General features: G+C 42.3%; 1 protein-coding gene across 5 annotated transcripts in view; it reads right to left on the reverse strand.

The window, feature by feature from the left end:
* DENND5A (DENN domain containing 5A) overlaps positions 1-11,620 on the reverse strand; it is a 69,697-nt gene extending 58,077 nt beyond the window's left edge. For all 5 annotated transcript variants that reach the window (XM_063117273.1, XM_063117271.1, XM_063117272.1 and 2 more), the window contains exon 1: positions 11,248-11,620. In XM_063117273.1, the coding sequence (XP_062973343.1) occupies positions 11,248-11,386 (139 nt within the window). In that variant the 5' untranslated portion in view covers positions 11,387-11,620. The remainder of the gene's footprint in view (positions 1-11,247) is intronic.
* Positions 11,621-18,174: the final 6,554 nt, after the last annotated feature.

Here is an 18,174-nt window from a genome sequence, read left to right on the forward strand (position 1 = left end):
TTGCCCATGTGATGGTTTGGATCCATCACCATCTGAGCCTCTGGAGGCAGACACTCCTAATTAAAAGTTTGGATGGCTAAGGACTTGCCATGAAAAGTAGTGTGAGGTGTTCCATAGACTTGAACATTTGCTGTGGATTATGTGTCTTTGCTTGTCATCAGCTTACTGTACTGACAGACTGAGTTTGATCTACAACTTTTGGACTTTCCTCTGCCTGGACTCATGCGGCATCGAATTGTGAAAGAGGTGGTATGGCATTCCTTGCTTCTGTGGGTTTACCCTTCCCTTGGTCTTGATAGGCCTTGACCATGTAGCCTAGAGTTACCAGCAAAAGACTGAACTCTCTGTGGGTGTGGTTTTGTTTAAGCATTTAAAGAATTTACCCCTTTGCTTGCTGTTGGGATTATGCCAGGAATCATTCCCATTCCTTGTCTGGGGTTTGGGACACCATGTATGGATTGCCTGGATTGGATTTCACTAGAAATCCCGAGTCCCTTCCTTGTGTTCAGAATTGTAGAGATGTCAATGGGGAAACCACGTTAATGAGGATCCCAGTCACAGTTGCAGTGATTAGCTTTTGACTGTTCTGGAATTTGTTAGAGCCTATAGCTACTGATCATCAGCTATATAATTTCTGAAGCATGTAACCATTAAGCTTTTGCAGTGAGATTTCCTGCAATAAAGAAGTCTCACTGATTTGGGTGTCCCATGTCAGTTTGTCAGAATCAGCATGTTCAGATGTCATGCTAAGCCATGGTTAGGCTGCTAACCCTTTTGCAGCAAATAGTGTATTTAAATCGTGTTTATGTAGCCACCATGGTTAGGAAAGGTTCACATGATACACTAAGCAATAACGTTTAGCTGAAAATGCTTAACCACCATGACTTAGCATGTCTGAACAGGGTCAATGTGTGATTGCCTGATGGACAGGGATTGCCTGACAAGAAGCACATGAAGGAGGAAATCCATTGTAATTTCTGATCTGTGGCCAAATATAACAAGGGTCATGTGCATTACTCCCCATCCCCATTAAGAGAGCAAGCAGTGTGCAAGGGAATCCCTTTCTTACCTCTAAACACAGATTAAAGATAGTTACCTTTACCTGCCTCCTCCCCAAGCCCTTGGTCACCTCCAGGCCACCAGTAGCAGCCTGTGGAGGATGCCCTACTATCCATGGGCCAGATTAAGGCTTGAGGTTCCCACCCTGGGCTACAGAGTCAAGCTTGCATGTGGGAAATACATGTTCAAATATTCCTGCTTAAGGCCAAGCTATACATTACATGCAGATATGTACTAGTAGCCCAGTGGCCCATTTAAAATTAGGAAAAGCCAATTTTGGTGGAGGCAATGAGGAAAGGAAAGCTTTTCCTGCCCACTGTAGTGGAATCACTCGATTTGACTCAGCAACTCCCTGGCCGAAGAAGGGGGGGGGTCTGACTCAGCCAGCCCAGACTCACGCCCCTTCACTGCTGCTTGTTAACCCATTGTAGTCTAGGTTCTCAAGGAAACACGCCACACTCCAGAAATAGGGACCAAACACTTTTATTCTTTACACCACACACTCCCACAAGGCTCCACACATTAAGGTAAACACTTAAGAGGTTTGGGGGGGAAACACGGACAAAGGAATGACACACTTAGGACAGCAGGGACTAATACCTTATACCCCCCCTTAACACGCTCAAGTCTAATAGGATTCGCACTCACTTTTACCACCCACCAGCCGTAACTCCAGCAAGGTCCCTTGCCCAATTGTACCCAAACCTAAACTAAAAACAAACACATATAACTCTGCGACTCAGCCTCATGTTGCTCACTCTGACTTGGTTTCACGCCACTCAAATTAAGACTCCTTCCCTCAGCAGCCGTGTGGAGCCTCCGCAATCCAGCTGGCCCGGCCTGGATGCTCTGACTCACCATACACATGCTGGACTCCTGACACCCACAGGAAAGAGACCAGACCCCTAGGTGCCTAGGCCTTTTATCCCTTTCTGGGACCCCCTTTGTCACCAGAACCACCCTGACCAATAGAAACCCCATAGCAACCCACACCTCTCCTGACGGGAAGGGGGAATGCTCCCAGACATTGCACAGCTGCAAACTGTTACTCTCCCCGGTTCCAGCCCAGGGAGGCATTATCAGATGCCAGGCACTTCTCGCCCAGCACAGCCTTGGTATTTCTCTTGCTACTCCCTTTTCAGACACAAAGAAACCCCACTCCCTCTTCCTAGGATGAAGCAAAAGATGTTCTCTTAAAGGAACCATGGGCTCAGCCCATGACACCCACCATTTTCACAATTCAAATTTAGTCTATTATTAGAGGTTGTATCCTACTTTTCCAAGAAAATGTCACTTACAGTGCAATAAAACACTAAAATATAATATAAATAAATAATAGCAAGGGGTAAAGAAAACAGATGTAAAATCTGTAAAAACCAACATTCTATGGAGATTAAAACTAACAATTTGACTGAAACAAAGAAAACCCTTCACCCAGCAACGGGAGGCCATCAGAGAAGGAACAAGGTAGGCCTTCCTAACTGGGGCTTCCAGAGTTTCTGTGTGGTCACAGAGAACGGCCCTCTCATTGCCTTAGCCAAACACAGCTCAGTTGTTGGTGGGACATAGGAGACATCTTAATGAACAAGTAGGCTCATATAGGAGAAGGAAGTCCTTTAAGCAACCCAGGTCCTAAGCTGTGTAGATCAACATGAAGTACATTGCAGAAATCCATTGCATAGTTGGAGCATCAACCCTTAGTTGGGCAAAGGCACACCTAGCCACAGCTATCACCTGACTGTGCCCAGATGCAGTCTGAAACTGTGAACCTGAGGTTTTGGGTTAAGTTCTACTGCATCTAATTCCCCTGGATTAGAAATTCTAAAACTTATTTAATATTTTATGCTATATCCATTACAAAAAATATCACACTATATTGAACGTGCATATGAGCCTCTTGTGAATTATTTGTCCAACATGAATGTTGGCAATGTGGAATAAGATGCAGACGAGATGTCCAATATACATTCTAGGTGATGTAGGTTTTGTATTCTTATATTAAATAGTCCACTCCAAACTTTTGTAATCCATTTAGGGTGCAATCTTATGGTCCCTGAAAGAGTGTTCTAGGGATATAGGATTTTTCAGATTCCTCCTCAGAAACTGTAGACATTCCTACAACTTCAGGAGGGAGACTTTGGCCCCATTCAGACAACACGCTAAACCATGCTGCTTAACCACAAAATGGTTAACGGAATGCATTGCATTCCATTAACCATTTTGTGGTTAAGCAGCATGGTTTAGCGTGTTGTCTGAATGGGGCCTTTGAGATCTGATCGCTCACAACCGCTGTGGAAAGAACCATGGCACTTGCTTTCCAAGGTCACAAAAACAACCTTGGATGATCTCACAGAGGTCAAAAGGGGGGCATTCCAGTGGATGGGGAGGGGAGGGAAAAAGCCAGGATCTGCAGGATGCTATGGCCTCTAAAGCTCCAGCCCCAGCCGCATGATTCCTCTAGATGGGCTCAGAGACCTGTCTAAAGGAAACTTTAAAAACAGAGGATGGAGAACAGCAGCCAAGTAGTGCATAGGAATCTCAGAAGCTTCTGAGGCCAGAGGCTTTGATCTAGCGGGCATGAATCTAATAGGGTTGCACTTTTAGACTTGTTTTTAGCAATTTATTAATAGGACTGAATTAAATACCCACCACCAAATCCACCACTCCATTGGCAGATGGTGGATTTTGGGAGAAATTTCAACACTTTTCAAGAATGGGCTCCCCAAAATTGTTTAAAGTGTTCCAAGTACCTTATTGCAGAGGTGAGTGGCAATGACTGCTTCTTCCCATCCTCTATTGTTTAAGTGGAGGGAATTTCATTTTATTATATTTGAGGCAAAACCTCATCAAGGTGGTTTACAATATGATCATTTTAAAACAATAAAAATATAAAATACATTTAAAATAATGACAACAAAATCTCAAGTATAAAAATAAAAAGGGGTATACATTAATTCAAAATCTGTGTAGAACATCCAGTTCTTTAATGCCTGTTAAAAAACAGTCAGGGAAGGAACCACATTCACATCCCATGGTAGGGCATTCCATAATGCAACCACACAAAAAAGACCCTATCACTTGTGCCCATCAACCTAATAGATCTTGTTGGCTGGGACAATGATTGCTCTATTGACAATCATTGGGTCTGGATAGTTTCATATAGATACAGGTAGTCCTTTAAATAACCTGGTCCATGAGGCAAGTGCAATAATCCCCAAGCATCACCTTCTGGAATCCACCATCCAAGTAGGAGTACAATCATTGCAATATAGTGCTGCCACATCCCAATGCAAACAGCTTATAGAGAAGGATACCATGGTTGATGGTCTTGAAAGCTGCTCAAGGATCTAAGAAAACTAACATGATTGCAAACCCATCCACCCCCACCATCCCTGTACAGGTCATCATCCCTGCCCTGGCATAGGGCAACCAAGGCAGTTTCCATTCAAAATCCAGGCCTCAAACAGGATTGAAATAGATCTGGAAAATCAGTTTAGACTCAGCTGGGCTTCATCTGATGGTATGACTTCCTATCTCTAACCTTGTTTTTATTGTTTTCTTTAATTGCACCCCTGTTCAACACCCTTTATTTTATTTTCCCTCTCCACCTTCCTTTTTATTTGCTTTTTGGTGTATTTATGTTCATAAATATTGCGAAAATTGTTCTAAAACTTTAAAATGCATTCAGTGAAAAGTATAAATAAAAAAGGCAGTCCCATATAGAATGCATTACAGTAGTCTAGTCATGATGTGACCAGGGCATGGATGGCTGCAGCAAGGTCTGTTTTCTCAAAATCAGGATGCAGCTGGAGAATCAGCTGAATCTGATAAAAGACATCCCTGCTAGCAGGTGCCAACTGTTAGATAATGTGAAATCTAAAAGAAACCCCATGCTGTGTACCTGGTCCTTCAGAGAAAGGGCAAACTCATCCAACACTGGTCTCAGACCTCCATCTAGGTCTTCAGGTTTTATTGCTTTCTATAGTGGCAGCAACAGTAAAAGCATTGGAGTTTATCTCAGTGGCAACCATTCACTATCACTCTAGAATGCTCCTAGAATTATGCTATGCCTTCTGGAGAGAGGACATGGTGGTTATAAGAATTCAGGGGTCAGAATACCTGTCCGCCCACCCCCTCCAAAATCACCAAAACATCAGCTTCAGTAACTTTCAGCCCAACTGTAGTCCTGAGACAATAATGTTAACTTTGTGCAGGAGCTTTGATGCATACCATAAGCTTCATATCAAGAAGCTCCATTTCCCCAATCATTTAAAAAACAAACACATTCACATGTGTGCATCCCTTTGCACACATATTTGACTCTATTGATATGAATGGAGCAGCACATGAGCACAAACAGGGTTTTGGACTGGATTCATAATCCAAGATAAAGAAGTATATGTTGGAACATAGGTATAAAATTTGTTGTGATCTGAGACAATTAACAGAGGCTCAAGAGTAATTATCTCACTATAGAAAGTAACTGTGCCTCATTAGATGTTTATTTTTGCTATTCATCTAGCTATGCTAATTTATAACCCACTCTGATTGAATCTTTTCTTAATTTGTGTTCTGCATATTCATATGACATGTTACTGTTATCTTACACTGCTTGGACATTTGACCTCTTTGTTAGAAAAGAAAAGAATTCCTTTCTTCGCACTCCTAATCACTTCATGCCTCTAGCAAAATAGACTGGCCTACAAAATATTTATGCCACAAGAATGTCAGTTGGTTTTGAAGCAGCAGTCTAATATAGTTAAACTTCTAGTTTGTAAATACTAAGTTCTGAGGTTTCTAGACCACTGAAAATAATGCCTTGTTTCTTTTAATCTTCTGCTTTATGTATAATACAACACCTGGGGGGGAACTATTTTTATTTTGTTCTTTTAGTGAACTCTAGAATTTTATTAGGGGCATATGTGTATCCATATAGATCTATATTATAGATCTCTACGTGGGGCTGACTTTGTAGAGTGTTTGGAAACTTCAGCTTGTTCAAATGGCAGCAGCCAGACTTCTGACTGAGGCTGGTTACAGGGAGCATACAACTCTGGCTTCCGGTCTGTTTCCGGGCACAATTTAAAATGCTAGTTATGACCTATAAAGCCCTACAGATCTCAGGTCCAGGATATCTGAAAGACCGTATTCTCCCTTACAAGCCTGCCTGTGCCCTGAGATCTTCAGGGGAGGCTCTTCTCTTGGTCCCATCACCATCATAGGCATGCCTGCTAGGAATGCGGGAGAGGGCCTTCTCGGAGGCTACTCCAGGTATCTAGAACTCCCTTTCAAGGGAAGCTAGACTGGCTCCCTCCTTGCTATGCATCCAGAGGAGGGCAAAAATGTTTTTGTTCTGACAGGCCTTTGGGGGAATAGACCTCTGTTTATGCACTGGACTTTTTAATTGTTATTTGTATTTCAAATATTTTAAAAGTTTTAATATTTCAGCAGGTTTAATTACATTTTTAACTTTTGTATATTTCTATTTATATGTTTTAATTGTATATGTTTTAATTTTGTAAAGCTGCCTTTTTGGGGAAAAGGCGGGATACAAATAAACATCATCATCATCTATAGAATACTCTGAGGTAACTAATATCACTGGCAATGTTTATCAAAATAAAAATGCATAGAAATGTGTTGTGTTATATTGATAAACAACATTTGTTATTCCTGAATAAAGCTTATAAGAAGGCACATTATTAGTTTTTTGCTTGAACAAATCTGCCTACAGCTTTGCTAGGAATGCAAGCAGAAACTGTCAGTTTCCCATAGTGAATTTTAATTATTATGAGGATTGTGTTCAAAACAGACTTGGCCCTGGGGAAAACTGCAGTGTGTGTACCAATCAGGTTACTGTCAGTGTTTAAAAACTGTTTTGCTTTATTTAGGAATCCCGTTTCCCTCCTCCTCTCTGCATTGTAATGGCAAAGCTTTATTTCAACTATTGCCACTTATTAGACAAATTGTTTCAGTAGCCCAAAGATCTCTATAGCTAAAAATACATTTAGAAGAGGAAAAGCTACACAATACCCTTTTCACTTTAGTAAATGTATTTTTCCAGGAAACACCAGATGAGCAGTACACTGAACTCAAACCACAGACCTCAGAAGAATTTGCAGTAGGGCCTGTGTAACAAATAATTCTAAGTTCCAAAATACAAAAACTGGCAACCTTTTATTATTTAACACATATCATCACAATTATAGTTTGCACAAAAGAACAAAAGAGACAAAAACTATCCCTCCCACTAATTTCTTTGTACTTTATTTATGTTCATCCTAAACCCATTATTAGAAATGTTTTTGGGTGTTTTTTTTAAAGTATCAGGTTTCATCAGATTACATCACTTTGGTATTCTGGCTTAATTCATTTGTTGTGTAGTTAAAAACAACAGCACCCCTCACTTTATTCCCCCCTCCCAACACATTTTACACAGCTACAGTCTATATTTCAATAAGAATCCGTGCCCCACCCCCTTTCCTACCACTCTAAACTCTAACATACAAAGAGCCAAATTCATTTCAAATTCTCTAAATGTTCAAACAAGGGACAAAGTAGCCAGGTTTACATTATCAATTTGGGCCATTGTGGGATAAATAAGTCACTATGACTTGCGGCCCATGCTGGGTGCCCACAAGCTGTTTTAGGGCTGTGGATGGTTTAACTATCCAACAATCCAACCTCACTGGGTTGGGACAACACGAGAAGCTACACGTGGGAGTTGAGTTATGGAACAGGTGCCCACATGTGCCTGGCATGTTCCGCAACCCATGTTGGCTTGTTTAAATTAATCATGTGAACCAAGTTGGATTAAGTCCAACTGGCAGTTAGAGTGCATAGGATTTGTCAGATCCTCCTTCCAGAAGCCATAAAAACTCCAAGTTCAGGAGGAGTTCAAGACCTGATCCCTCCCTCTGCTCATTTCTCCACCCCTCTTCCAGCCACCACAAGAAAAAAAAACATGGTAATTGCTTTCTGAGGTCACAAAAGCAACATTTAATGACTTTATAGAAGTAAAAAAGGGAGCACTTTCATGAACGAGCAGGGGAGAGATGCTGAGATCTGCAGAAGCATGGCCTTTCCAGTCCCAACCTCAGCTCTAGCCCTTAGCAGCGTGACTCCTCTAGAAGAGCTCAGAGGCCTGTCTAGAGGAAAAGGTTTTTTTTAAAGGACAATAGGAAGGCAAAAACCACTCCATTGCTCCTCCTTCCCTGCTGGCAGCAGCCCAGGAGGGCATAGGATACTTGGAAGCCTCTGAGATAAGAGGGTTCCTTCTAATGAGTAGCAACCTAATAGGGTTGCACCATTAGAATTTCTTCAAAGTAAAAATATACAAGATTAGACGTTAAGCTTGCAATTCTAAGCTTAACTTGGAAGTCACATGGAAATCAGGGGACCCTACATCTGAGTATACATGTTCAGATTGAGCTATAATCTATAAGGCAACTAATACATTTTAGAAATAAATATTTTTTTAGAAATAATTTAACAACTTTTTAAAAAAGAATAGTAATTTAGGCAATATCAGAGGACACAAAAATAACTACAGGAATGAGTGAAATAGGAGGTATTAAATTTCACTCTGAGCAGTTATTAGATCAGCATTATAACAAAAATATAATACAGCCGAAAACTATGATGGATAGTATCGCTTGGACACAGAGTTCCTGTGTGTGGAATTCTGTTCACAGGACACTTCCACTGGAGGAAGGTTGGGAGGTGATGTTGGCCAATTCTTCCTTTCCACTGCGATTTCCAGTGCCCCTTAGAAGCTGCTCCAGAAGGCTGGGGAACCCCTGGAACTGTGTAAAAGGTGGCACAAGAGGAATCAGCGAAATCCACCCCCCTCCAGTGGGAGCCTTCATTGGAGCCTCCCTTCCATGAATGGAAGCAGACCTTTCATTTGCAGAAGGACAACTTTGGATCAACGCTATAAGTTCCAGGAACTGAACTTCAACATTATTTGTTTTATTCTTATTTCAATTTAACACCCATCATTCTGTTGCTGTTAGCAGGAATATGACTGAGCATGCAAACCTTTGCATATCAACTTGGAAAAATGTCCCATAACATTCAATGTAAGTAGCAAGTGGTCAGTGCCTGGATGGGAGATACCTGGGAATCCTCTGTGTGCTATCTTGAGTTACATGATGGAAGAAAGGTGGGTTATAAATATATTAAATGATAATGTGATTTTAGCATTGCAGGTTAAATAATGAGCACAAACCGGAGATGTTACTGGAACGGCTGGAGATACCTCATAACCCCACATCCCCAGCCTCCACCTCTCCCCATCCCCGGGAATGCCTCTTTCCCCCCCATCTCTACACTCTGTTTTGCAAGCGCAGAAGGGTAGCTGGCGTGGTTCTCTCCATGTCAGCTACTGAGGGAGAGGGAGGGGAGCATGGTTTCCTGGCTTCCAGCTTGGAGCCAGGAAACTGAACAGTCTTATGTCCCCGTCCCCCCACCAAATGTTGTCTAGGGGGCACAGGATTGTTCCCTCCAAATGTTACTGTAATAACTAAATAAGTGAATTTTGTCAAAACAAACTAACTAACAATATAAATGTTAACTATGAGTGAATCTGACTTAAGAAAAAGTGTCAGATTTACAACTTACTAAGAAAGTAATCTAAAATGTTTATGTCAAGAGATACAACTTTTAACTAGTGTAATAAATTAGTATACATTATATATTAATTTAACACAAAGTAACTCTAGACTTCGGTGATGTTATTCCAGATAATCCAGAGATAAGTATCTTCATAGCTCTGTTCACGTTGAGCAGCACACTGTATGCCTGTAAGGAATAAGCTGCTACCAAGGTCAGTACCAAATACTTATCATTCTATATGAAGTCTATGACGTTATATGGAAAAAACAACAATAGGTAGTAAACAATAACCGAACTCCCAACCCTGCAAATGTGCTTCATTTTTAAAAACTTAAGTTACAACTAAAATTATGCAACTACCTAAATCCAGCATGTATTTGCACACATTATAGAGCAAGTGAACTAAAAGATTAGCAGTACTTTTTGCTATGCAACCCACCCAATCAAAAAAGTTCTAGAAAACGTTAACGTTCATCTGATAAGAGTAACAGACAGCCAGAAAACTGCACTGTGGCATATACTAGAGCCCATTTAATCAGATATATGAAATACGGTCTTCAAAAGGCCATCAAAAGGCCCAGTTTTGCAACCATTCCTTACACTTCTACAACAATCTTTCCTAAACTGCTGCTAGTTTTGTCTAGTTGTGAAGTGTTTTTTTCCTTCCTCCTCCTTCTCTTTACATCCTACCCCAACGTTTTTGTTTATTTAGAGATTAACATTATTTTGCAGGCAAACTAAATACAATAGCCTCCACTAGGGAAGGGTGTGTGTGTCAAGAATACATGAACAGAAGGCTGTTAATCTGGAGTGAAGGCAGAATTTGAGGAACATAGGTAGATTTGAGGAAAACTAGAGTGTACTAGAGTCTCCTCTCCCGGAATTAAAACCGTGATACTGCTGTGGCAACCACACCACCTGATCCTTAAAAGCCTGCTTTTGCATCCCAAAGCGACAGCAAGATGCAGCAACTTATTATGAAGACCAAATGCTCTGGGAGCAGGATGAAAGGAAAGGAGACGGCTAAGGGAGAGAGGAGGGGTGAGGGTCCTGTTGCTGCCATAACAAAGCAGCGGCTGTTTCCACCACCACTACCGAGCTCCTCGGTCCTGAGCCGGCGGCACGAAGCAGGGAGGACCCCAACTGGGTCCTACATTTAGCACCTCCCGTCTGCTAGTCAGAAATAAATCGCTTATCTAAAGAGACAAACAGCCTCGCTCTGTTATTTTGAACGAGGTCGCACAAGCCCCATAAGACGCAAGTGGAGCTTCTCTCCTTCGCGTGGTGGCTGTCAAAAGCGGCCCCCCACACACACACACTGCATTAAATACACACGCGTGCACAAACACACACACACACACACGTCTCCTATATAAAGTTTTGGCAGCCCTAAAGAGACAGCAGTGGTTGCTTGACTCCCTCCTCTTCCCTTCCTTCAGGACACCACAAACCGACGCCGAGCATCCGGCGAGAGAAAAGCCCCGGGCAGGAGCGGCGGCCGCCTCGGCAACGGCGACACCGTTTGGCTCTCTGAGGGAAGACTGAGTGGCGGGCGCCGACCGACCGACTCACCGGAGAGCTCGTCCGGTTCTAGACCAGTCTCGGTGTCCAAACCGCAGATGACGAAGTAGTCAGCGAAGCGGCCGGGAGCAGACGAAGAGGAGCCGCCGCCGCCGCCGCCGCCGCCGCCACTGCCGTCGCCTCCACTCATGTTGGAGGAGCCCCTGCGAGGCAGGACGACTCAAGCTGCCCGGCTGGAAGAGGAGAGGTTTGGGGGCGCCGGCGCCGCCACTGCCGCCGAGGCTCCTGCTTCTCCAGCTGCGGCTGCTTCAGCGGCCCCCACTGCTGCCTCCATGACGGAGCGGCCAGGGCCGCGCGGCGTTGTGGGTAGCAGGCCTGACAGACGGGCGGACAAACACACATAACAGGACGCTCTCCTCCGCCCCCCTCCCCTTCTCGCCCAGATGTTCCAGAGTCGGGATGTGGGGGGAGGAGAGGGATGGAAGCGAGAACCGCAATGCTGCGCATGCGCACTGGGCAGCAAGGATGACGTGATTTTCTTTGCGGTTCGGTTTCTGAGGGAGGAGCGAGGCGATAGGATGAAGCCGCTTCTCTCCGCTGCTGGTTCTTTCTTCAGTACCAGATAGGCTTAGAGATTGAGCTGCCCACCAAGGGGCGTTTCTGCCCTCTGCGTGGTTGCCCTCACTAGCCCTGCACGAAGTACTTGGGACACCCCCCCCCAAAAAAAATTCTTCATTCTACACACACTACACACATTATCTATCCCTCTTCTCGTGTTTCTTTCCTTTGTTTCTCTCCCACCATATGAAAATAGGTTCTTTTCAGCACCCCATCCCCCCCATTCCTTATGAGTTCAATTGCAGTCATGACCAAAGTTAACGATATCCATAGGCTTTAACCCGGGTGACTGGGTGGGGTTGGATAAATTCCTGGGGAAGAAGGCTATCAATGGCTACTAGCCCTGATGGTTATGTGCTACCTCCAGTATCCGAGGCAGTGTGCACCAGTTGCTGGGTAACATGGGTGAGAGGGTGCTGTTGCTGGACCCTGGTCGACAGCTGATTGGCCACTGTGTGAACAGGGTGCTGGATTAGATGGAGCCTCGGCCTGATCCAGCATGACACATTCTTATTAGCAGGTCTCTTGCTGGCCCAAAGTATGAGCCTCAACAGGTGCCCAGTGATTCTGATCTCCATCACAGGCCCTGATAGTTGGACACAATTCCCATATCATGTACAACTATTTCCAATGCAAAGGTTATATCCCAATTTGTTCGAAATCCTTGTAAGGAATTCTGGGGTTGTACCTTTCCAATTGCACAGAACCTTAGCTGCATCTGCCCCTAAACCTAGTTATGTCAGTCTCCCCAACTAGCCCTTCTTAACCAGACCTTGAGACCTCTCACAAATCCAATCCAGTTTTGCTCCATTTCCTTGATAACATTGTTACCAGCCTTTCTTCAAAGTTCTGTTACCTTCCTTCCAAGGACACATCCCATTTGTTTTTAGATGTTTTTACTTTTATTTTTGCTTCATCACATTAAAACCTAAAATTCATCATGTATTCCTCAACTCTAAAAAATATATATGTATTTATCAGACCATGGTCCCTTTCTGCCAGAAAGGTCCACAGAGCTTTCTACAGCCATTTCATATCCTCACCCAGCTCTGCTATGTTTCCACTCCATTCTTTGCCATCTTTGGCTTCCATGTATATATAAACTTTATTTGATCAAGAAAACTATTTTATGACTAGTCATCAGTAATTACAAGGCTGAACCAAACAGATTTTTATTTTGGACTTTATAGTCTTTTAATTTATTATTATTATTATTATTATTATTATTATTATTATTATTATTATATTTAGTTGTATCCTGCCTTTTGCCCAATACTGGGCCTCTTCCTATGCTCCCCTGTAACTTCAGCCATTGAAAAAAAGGTCACCTTTTGCATCTTATAAGAGGCTGGGTATCCTGGCACTTCTAAAGGTTCAGAAACTCAGCATGCTGGGGAGACGGCATTATACATCACAACTTAAAATGAATATTATATGCAGAATATTTTACATGGCTATATAAAGACTACCAATAAGAATTATATTGCTGTCACACCATAATTATACCTTTTTGTAATCACCCCCATGCTCTCTTGATTCATAAATGATGGGTCCAGCTTATTGGAGCTAATTCATTGGTGTTTATCTTGGAACATTCTGCAAAACTACAGCAGGGTTCTTTTGGTGTACTATTCCCTTCCATATAATTGTGTGCAACTTGTTACAATTTATTGAGCAGGCTCTACTGCATCTGTATGGGAGAGTATGACTGCCAGCCAGCATCCTGGGCATCAGGGAGTATGTATGTCAATCATGGACATTACAGAGACTCTAGAATAAGGCCAAATGTTAGCCCTCAGAAATAATTCAATTTTCCAAAAACCAAGAACTGTAAGACCATTTTATGGGTCACTACTATTTGGTGTTTATGTGACATTTTAATATTTTAACGTGTTACTTCATAATGGCAAATAGCCCCTCAGAGAATGTTTGAAAACTTGTAGCTGAAAGATCCAATTATGTTTATACTTCTTGATTATTGACTCAGGCATAGAAATGATTTAACACAAGGGGTAGGGGATAAAGAAAAATACACTCAACCTAACTGGAGTTCTCTTTGATGATAGTAAGGGAAACAACTTATTTACACAAGGAAAAAGAGAAATAATTCTTTCTCAGCGAAGAATTAATAGATACTAAATAATGATCAATCAGCACACACACACACGCACACACACACACACACACACACACACACACACACACACATCTTTAAGAAGTGAAATCAATTTGGGTCTGATCTGGATACTTGCATATAATGCCATAGGTTTCAACCTGCATGCACACTTGCACTCTCCTGTTAGTTTACTTCTAGAACTATAAATGAAAGGCCTCCTACTTGTGTAGGGTTCACACTTCAATGGCAGCTATGTGTGAAAACTGTTTGAATTGCTGCAAGAATATTCTCCACTTGTTCCAAGTGTCCCAAAGGGCCAGTATTAAAGAAATGGTACATGAGGCTCTTGGCAGCATTAAGCTGAAACAGATGCAAAGAGTTACCATGGTAATTACCACAGGAGTAGAATCGAATGTAGCCCACAAGGGCTATGGTTGCTGCTACTTCAACAGACCTTTTTCTAAAAATAAAAATATCCCTCTCTCTTGGTGTTACAGGCTTTTCTTGCTATAGTAATCAGGAGGGAAGAGTAAATTAAGGGCACAATCCTATGTGTTTAGACAGAAAAAGTCCTACAATTCCTAGTATTCCCCCACGTGCATAAACATTCATAGGATTGTGCTGCAAGGGACTTTGGGAACAGTGGGAAAGAAGTTTCCATTGCAACACACTCTGCCTCACTATTCCTCCCAATTCCTAAACAGAGAGGGGATTTCAGAGCTTAGAATCTGGCATCTGCAATAATTATGAATTAGGATGTCCAGTTGGACAAAAGGGATACAGTTCCTGTATCTTTAATTGTGGTGTACAAGTTTAAAGGCACAGGAGTCCTGTCTTCTTTTGCATCTGGCAACCCTAATATTAAAGTATTTCACTTGCTATTCTCTTCCAAAAGCAGTGCTGGGTGGAAGCCTCAACAGTTGGATATCATCTGACTACAACAGGGGATAAATTAAAACCTTTATCTGTATACCAACTTATCTCATGAACTACATCTTGGGATATTCATAATATGGTGGAGTGTGCATTTGTGCCAAAAATCTAACAAATGGCCACAATGTTCTCATATAATACCACTAGGTATGAAAGGACTGGTAGCTTCAAGTCTTCGGTCTGTATGACATAGGCCCCAATTTGTCCTTCATTATGTTCTTTAACCTATTATCTCTTATTTCAAATAGGCAAAGATGACATTTTACACCTGCACATGAGAAGATGGGAATTCTCCTGGGTTATTACTTCCCCCTTGCCAGCCAACTCTATTGCTTCATGCTCTCTGCAGATCACTGCATTGATTTGCATTCTGAAGGTTACCTGAGACTATAATAAAAAAACTGTTAAAAATGTATATGACTCCAAGTGCTAGTACACATGCAGCAGCAGCAACAAGAAAAGACTTGTAATATTTGCACTGTAGAGGGAAGAGGGAGGAATGGTGTGTTTTAAACCGCCTTCAGACTGTTTAATAAAGATAAATATATTCTGTGTAAGCCCACAAGCATGAAAAATGTGAAGATTAGAAGGATAATCCTGAGTTTAATCTATTTGGTTCGTATCCCAAAGAGCCACACAACTAATTCCATGCAAGCAGAGGAAATGTGTGTTTTCCCCCCAAACAGTAGCCCCTCCACTGCATGGCAACACTATTTTGAAACAGGAGTTCCAAAAGTCGTCTGAGATATAACATGGCCGTTTGCTGTTTAAAAGGGGAAAGTCCAATTTTGGTCCACATGCCCAAATCCTTAGACAGCTATTTGATCCCATCCCACAGTGTGTTTACCTGTTACAATTGAGCAGAAGGGGAATAAAACTTCGAACACACACCCTGACATACACAAACACTGAACACGAAGATCAGAACAATAGTAGTAAGGGGCCTTACCTCTGAGGTTGTAATGCACCCTCCCATCAATGTTTATTTATAGCCTGAGTACAGTAATTGAGTGGGCGAAGGCCAATAAACTGAGCTAATGTGGTGTAGTGATTAAAGTGCTGGACTGGGAGATCCAGGTTCTAGTCCCCACTCAGCCATGAAGCTCACCAGGTGACTTTGGGACAATCACTGACTCTCCACTTAACTTACGTCATAGGTTGTTGTGAGGATAAAATGGAGAGAAAGACCATGAGAGTCATCTTGGGTTCCTTGCAAAAGGGAAAAAAAGATATAAATGTAATAAATAAATAAAACAAAAGTACTGTTAGTGGGAAGTGTGTCTGCTCAGCTGAGTGGTAGTTAACTTGTATTTCTTTAATTTCTGTCCTGCATTTCCACCCAAAAAATGGCACTCAAGCCTACTAGCAATAACATTCAGATTAAAAACATCTTAATGAAAATACAGCATAAGAACATAACTTAAAAATTTTAAACACAAGAAATAAAAAGCACCCAGTTACCCTTTCAATAACCAGTTAACATGCCAAAGGCCTGCCTGAATAGAAATGTATTTGCCTGATGACAGAATAGGAGAGAGGGAGCCAACCTGGCCTTCACCAGAGACTTCCAAAGATGGGACAACTGAGGTGGCTCTCTTATGCCCCTACCAAAAGTGCCGCTGATGGTGGCTGATGGTAAACACCCCCCACCCCCATCATATCTTAAAATCTGGGTAGGCTTGTATGGGAGAGGGAAGTTATCAAGAACTTGGGTACTCTAAGAGGCTATGTCAAAAGTTTAGTCTTGTTGCTCCACCCATCAGGCCAACCCATAATGGCACGTAGTGATGTAGCCACCTGTCTCCAGACAGTCCTGGCAGCTCTAGCACTCAAGTCTAAATAAAGGCCTCATTAATTGGGCTGGTTGATTTTAGCTGTGTTCCTCTGAGAAAATACTCATTCCCTTTCAGGGGTCAGGAGCAGTATTGAAGCTGGCTAGGACTGGTTGCCAGAGATTGCCTCCGGCTTGTGGATTCATGAATCCTGTTTGGGTCCTGTCCTGTTAGGAAACCATTACTTCAGTAATATTTAGCATAGGCCTAGCTATTGTTATCTTGTTTGGGGCATTGTTTCAGAAATTCTGTGATTTTCTGTATAACTTTTTATCCCTTTGCCCATTTCCTGTCTTCATAAACTACATACATACCCCTAGAGCTATGTGTGCCTCCTTCCAGGTAAATCTCAGTACTAATTTTAGTGCCTTTTGGCTGGCTGTTTTGCTACTGTGTAACGTTTCAGGATTGGGGCTTGAACACCTATTTTAGTAGTCCCAAATATATCAGGGAGGTCCAAGAATCCCCTGGCTCAGGCTGAGGTGGATGTAAAAGGGGTGGTGGCAGCAGCCTACTATCAATAGGATTTGGATCCAGCAGTTGGTGGTAGGAGCTGGATCCAGCAGTTGGTGGTAGGAGTTGGATCCAGCAAGTGCCATTCGGCAGTTTAGGTTAATATACCAGCTGTGACCCTATCTAGACAAAGCCAAGTTTATTATCTAGGCTCTGGTAACCTCTCAATTGGATTACTGCAACACATATTTGGTGGCTGTCTAGAAACCTCAGCTGGTCCAAATTAGAGCAAGATTTTTAACAGGCACTGGCTGATATATTACACGAGTAGATAGTACTGGCAGGACTGCACTGAGACCACAAGAAAGAGCTTCCCTTTACAATACTTTTCCTATTGTACATGTCTGGTATTTCCCAGGAAGTACAAAGTCTCTAACTAAAGTATGTGGAAGTGAGTCTGCTTATATTAATCCCTCGTTACCTTTGTGTCTCCCCTTCCTGTTTTCCCTAACAGCAGATTGTTTGAAAGAAAACCAAAAGCTACAACAAAAACAATTGAAAGTAATGAAACAATGATCAGACGGTGTCTACCAAAAGAAAAGTTTTAAGGTGGTAAGAGAATGCCATCAGGGATGGAGATGGCAAACGTCTCTCAGAACAGGGAGTTTCAAAAGCAGGATACTTTAATAGAGAAGGCCCTCTCCCATACTCCCACCGATCACACCTTGGGGACAAGACATGCAGAACAGCCTCCCCAAAGGACCTCAGTGGACACACTGGATTGTATGGGAGAAAGATCCTTTTTGTTTATGTTGCTCTGTAAAGTTGAGTGTGTGTGCGTATCACATCACATCAATAAAAATGATAGTATCAAATGAGGGGAAAAGAAATAGTTCTTATTCTTACTATAAGGCTGAGCTACTGATATAAGCAAAGGAAAAATATGTACATCTTAGCATGAAGAGACTGAAAGAACTGGGCATGTTTAGCCTGGAGAAAAGAAGATTGAGGGGAGACATGATAGCA

The sequence above is a fragment of the Elgaria multicarinata genome, chromosome 2 (assembly GCF_023053635.1).
Source record: "Elgaria multicarinata webbii isolate HBS135686 ecotype San Diego chromosome 2, rElgMul1.1.pri, whole genome shotgun sequence".
NCBI classification, from domain to species: domain Eukaryota; kingdom Metazoa; phylum Chordata; class Lepidosauria; order Squamata; family Anguidae; genus Elgaria; species Elgaria multicarinata.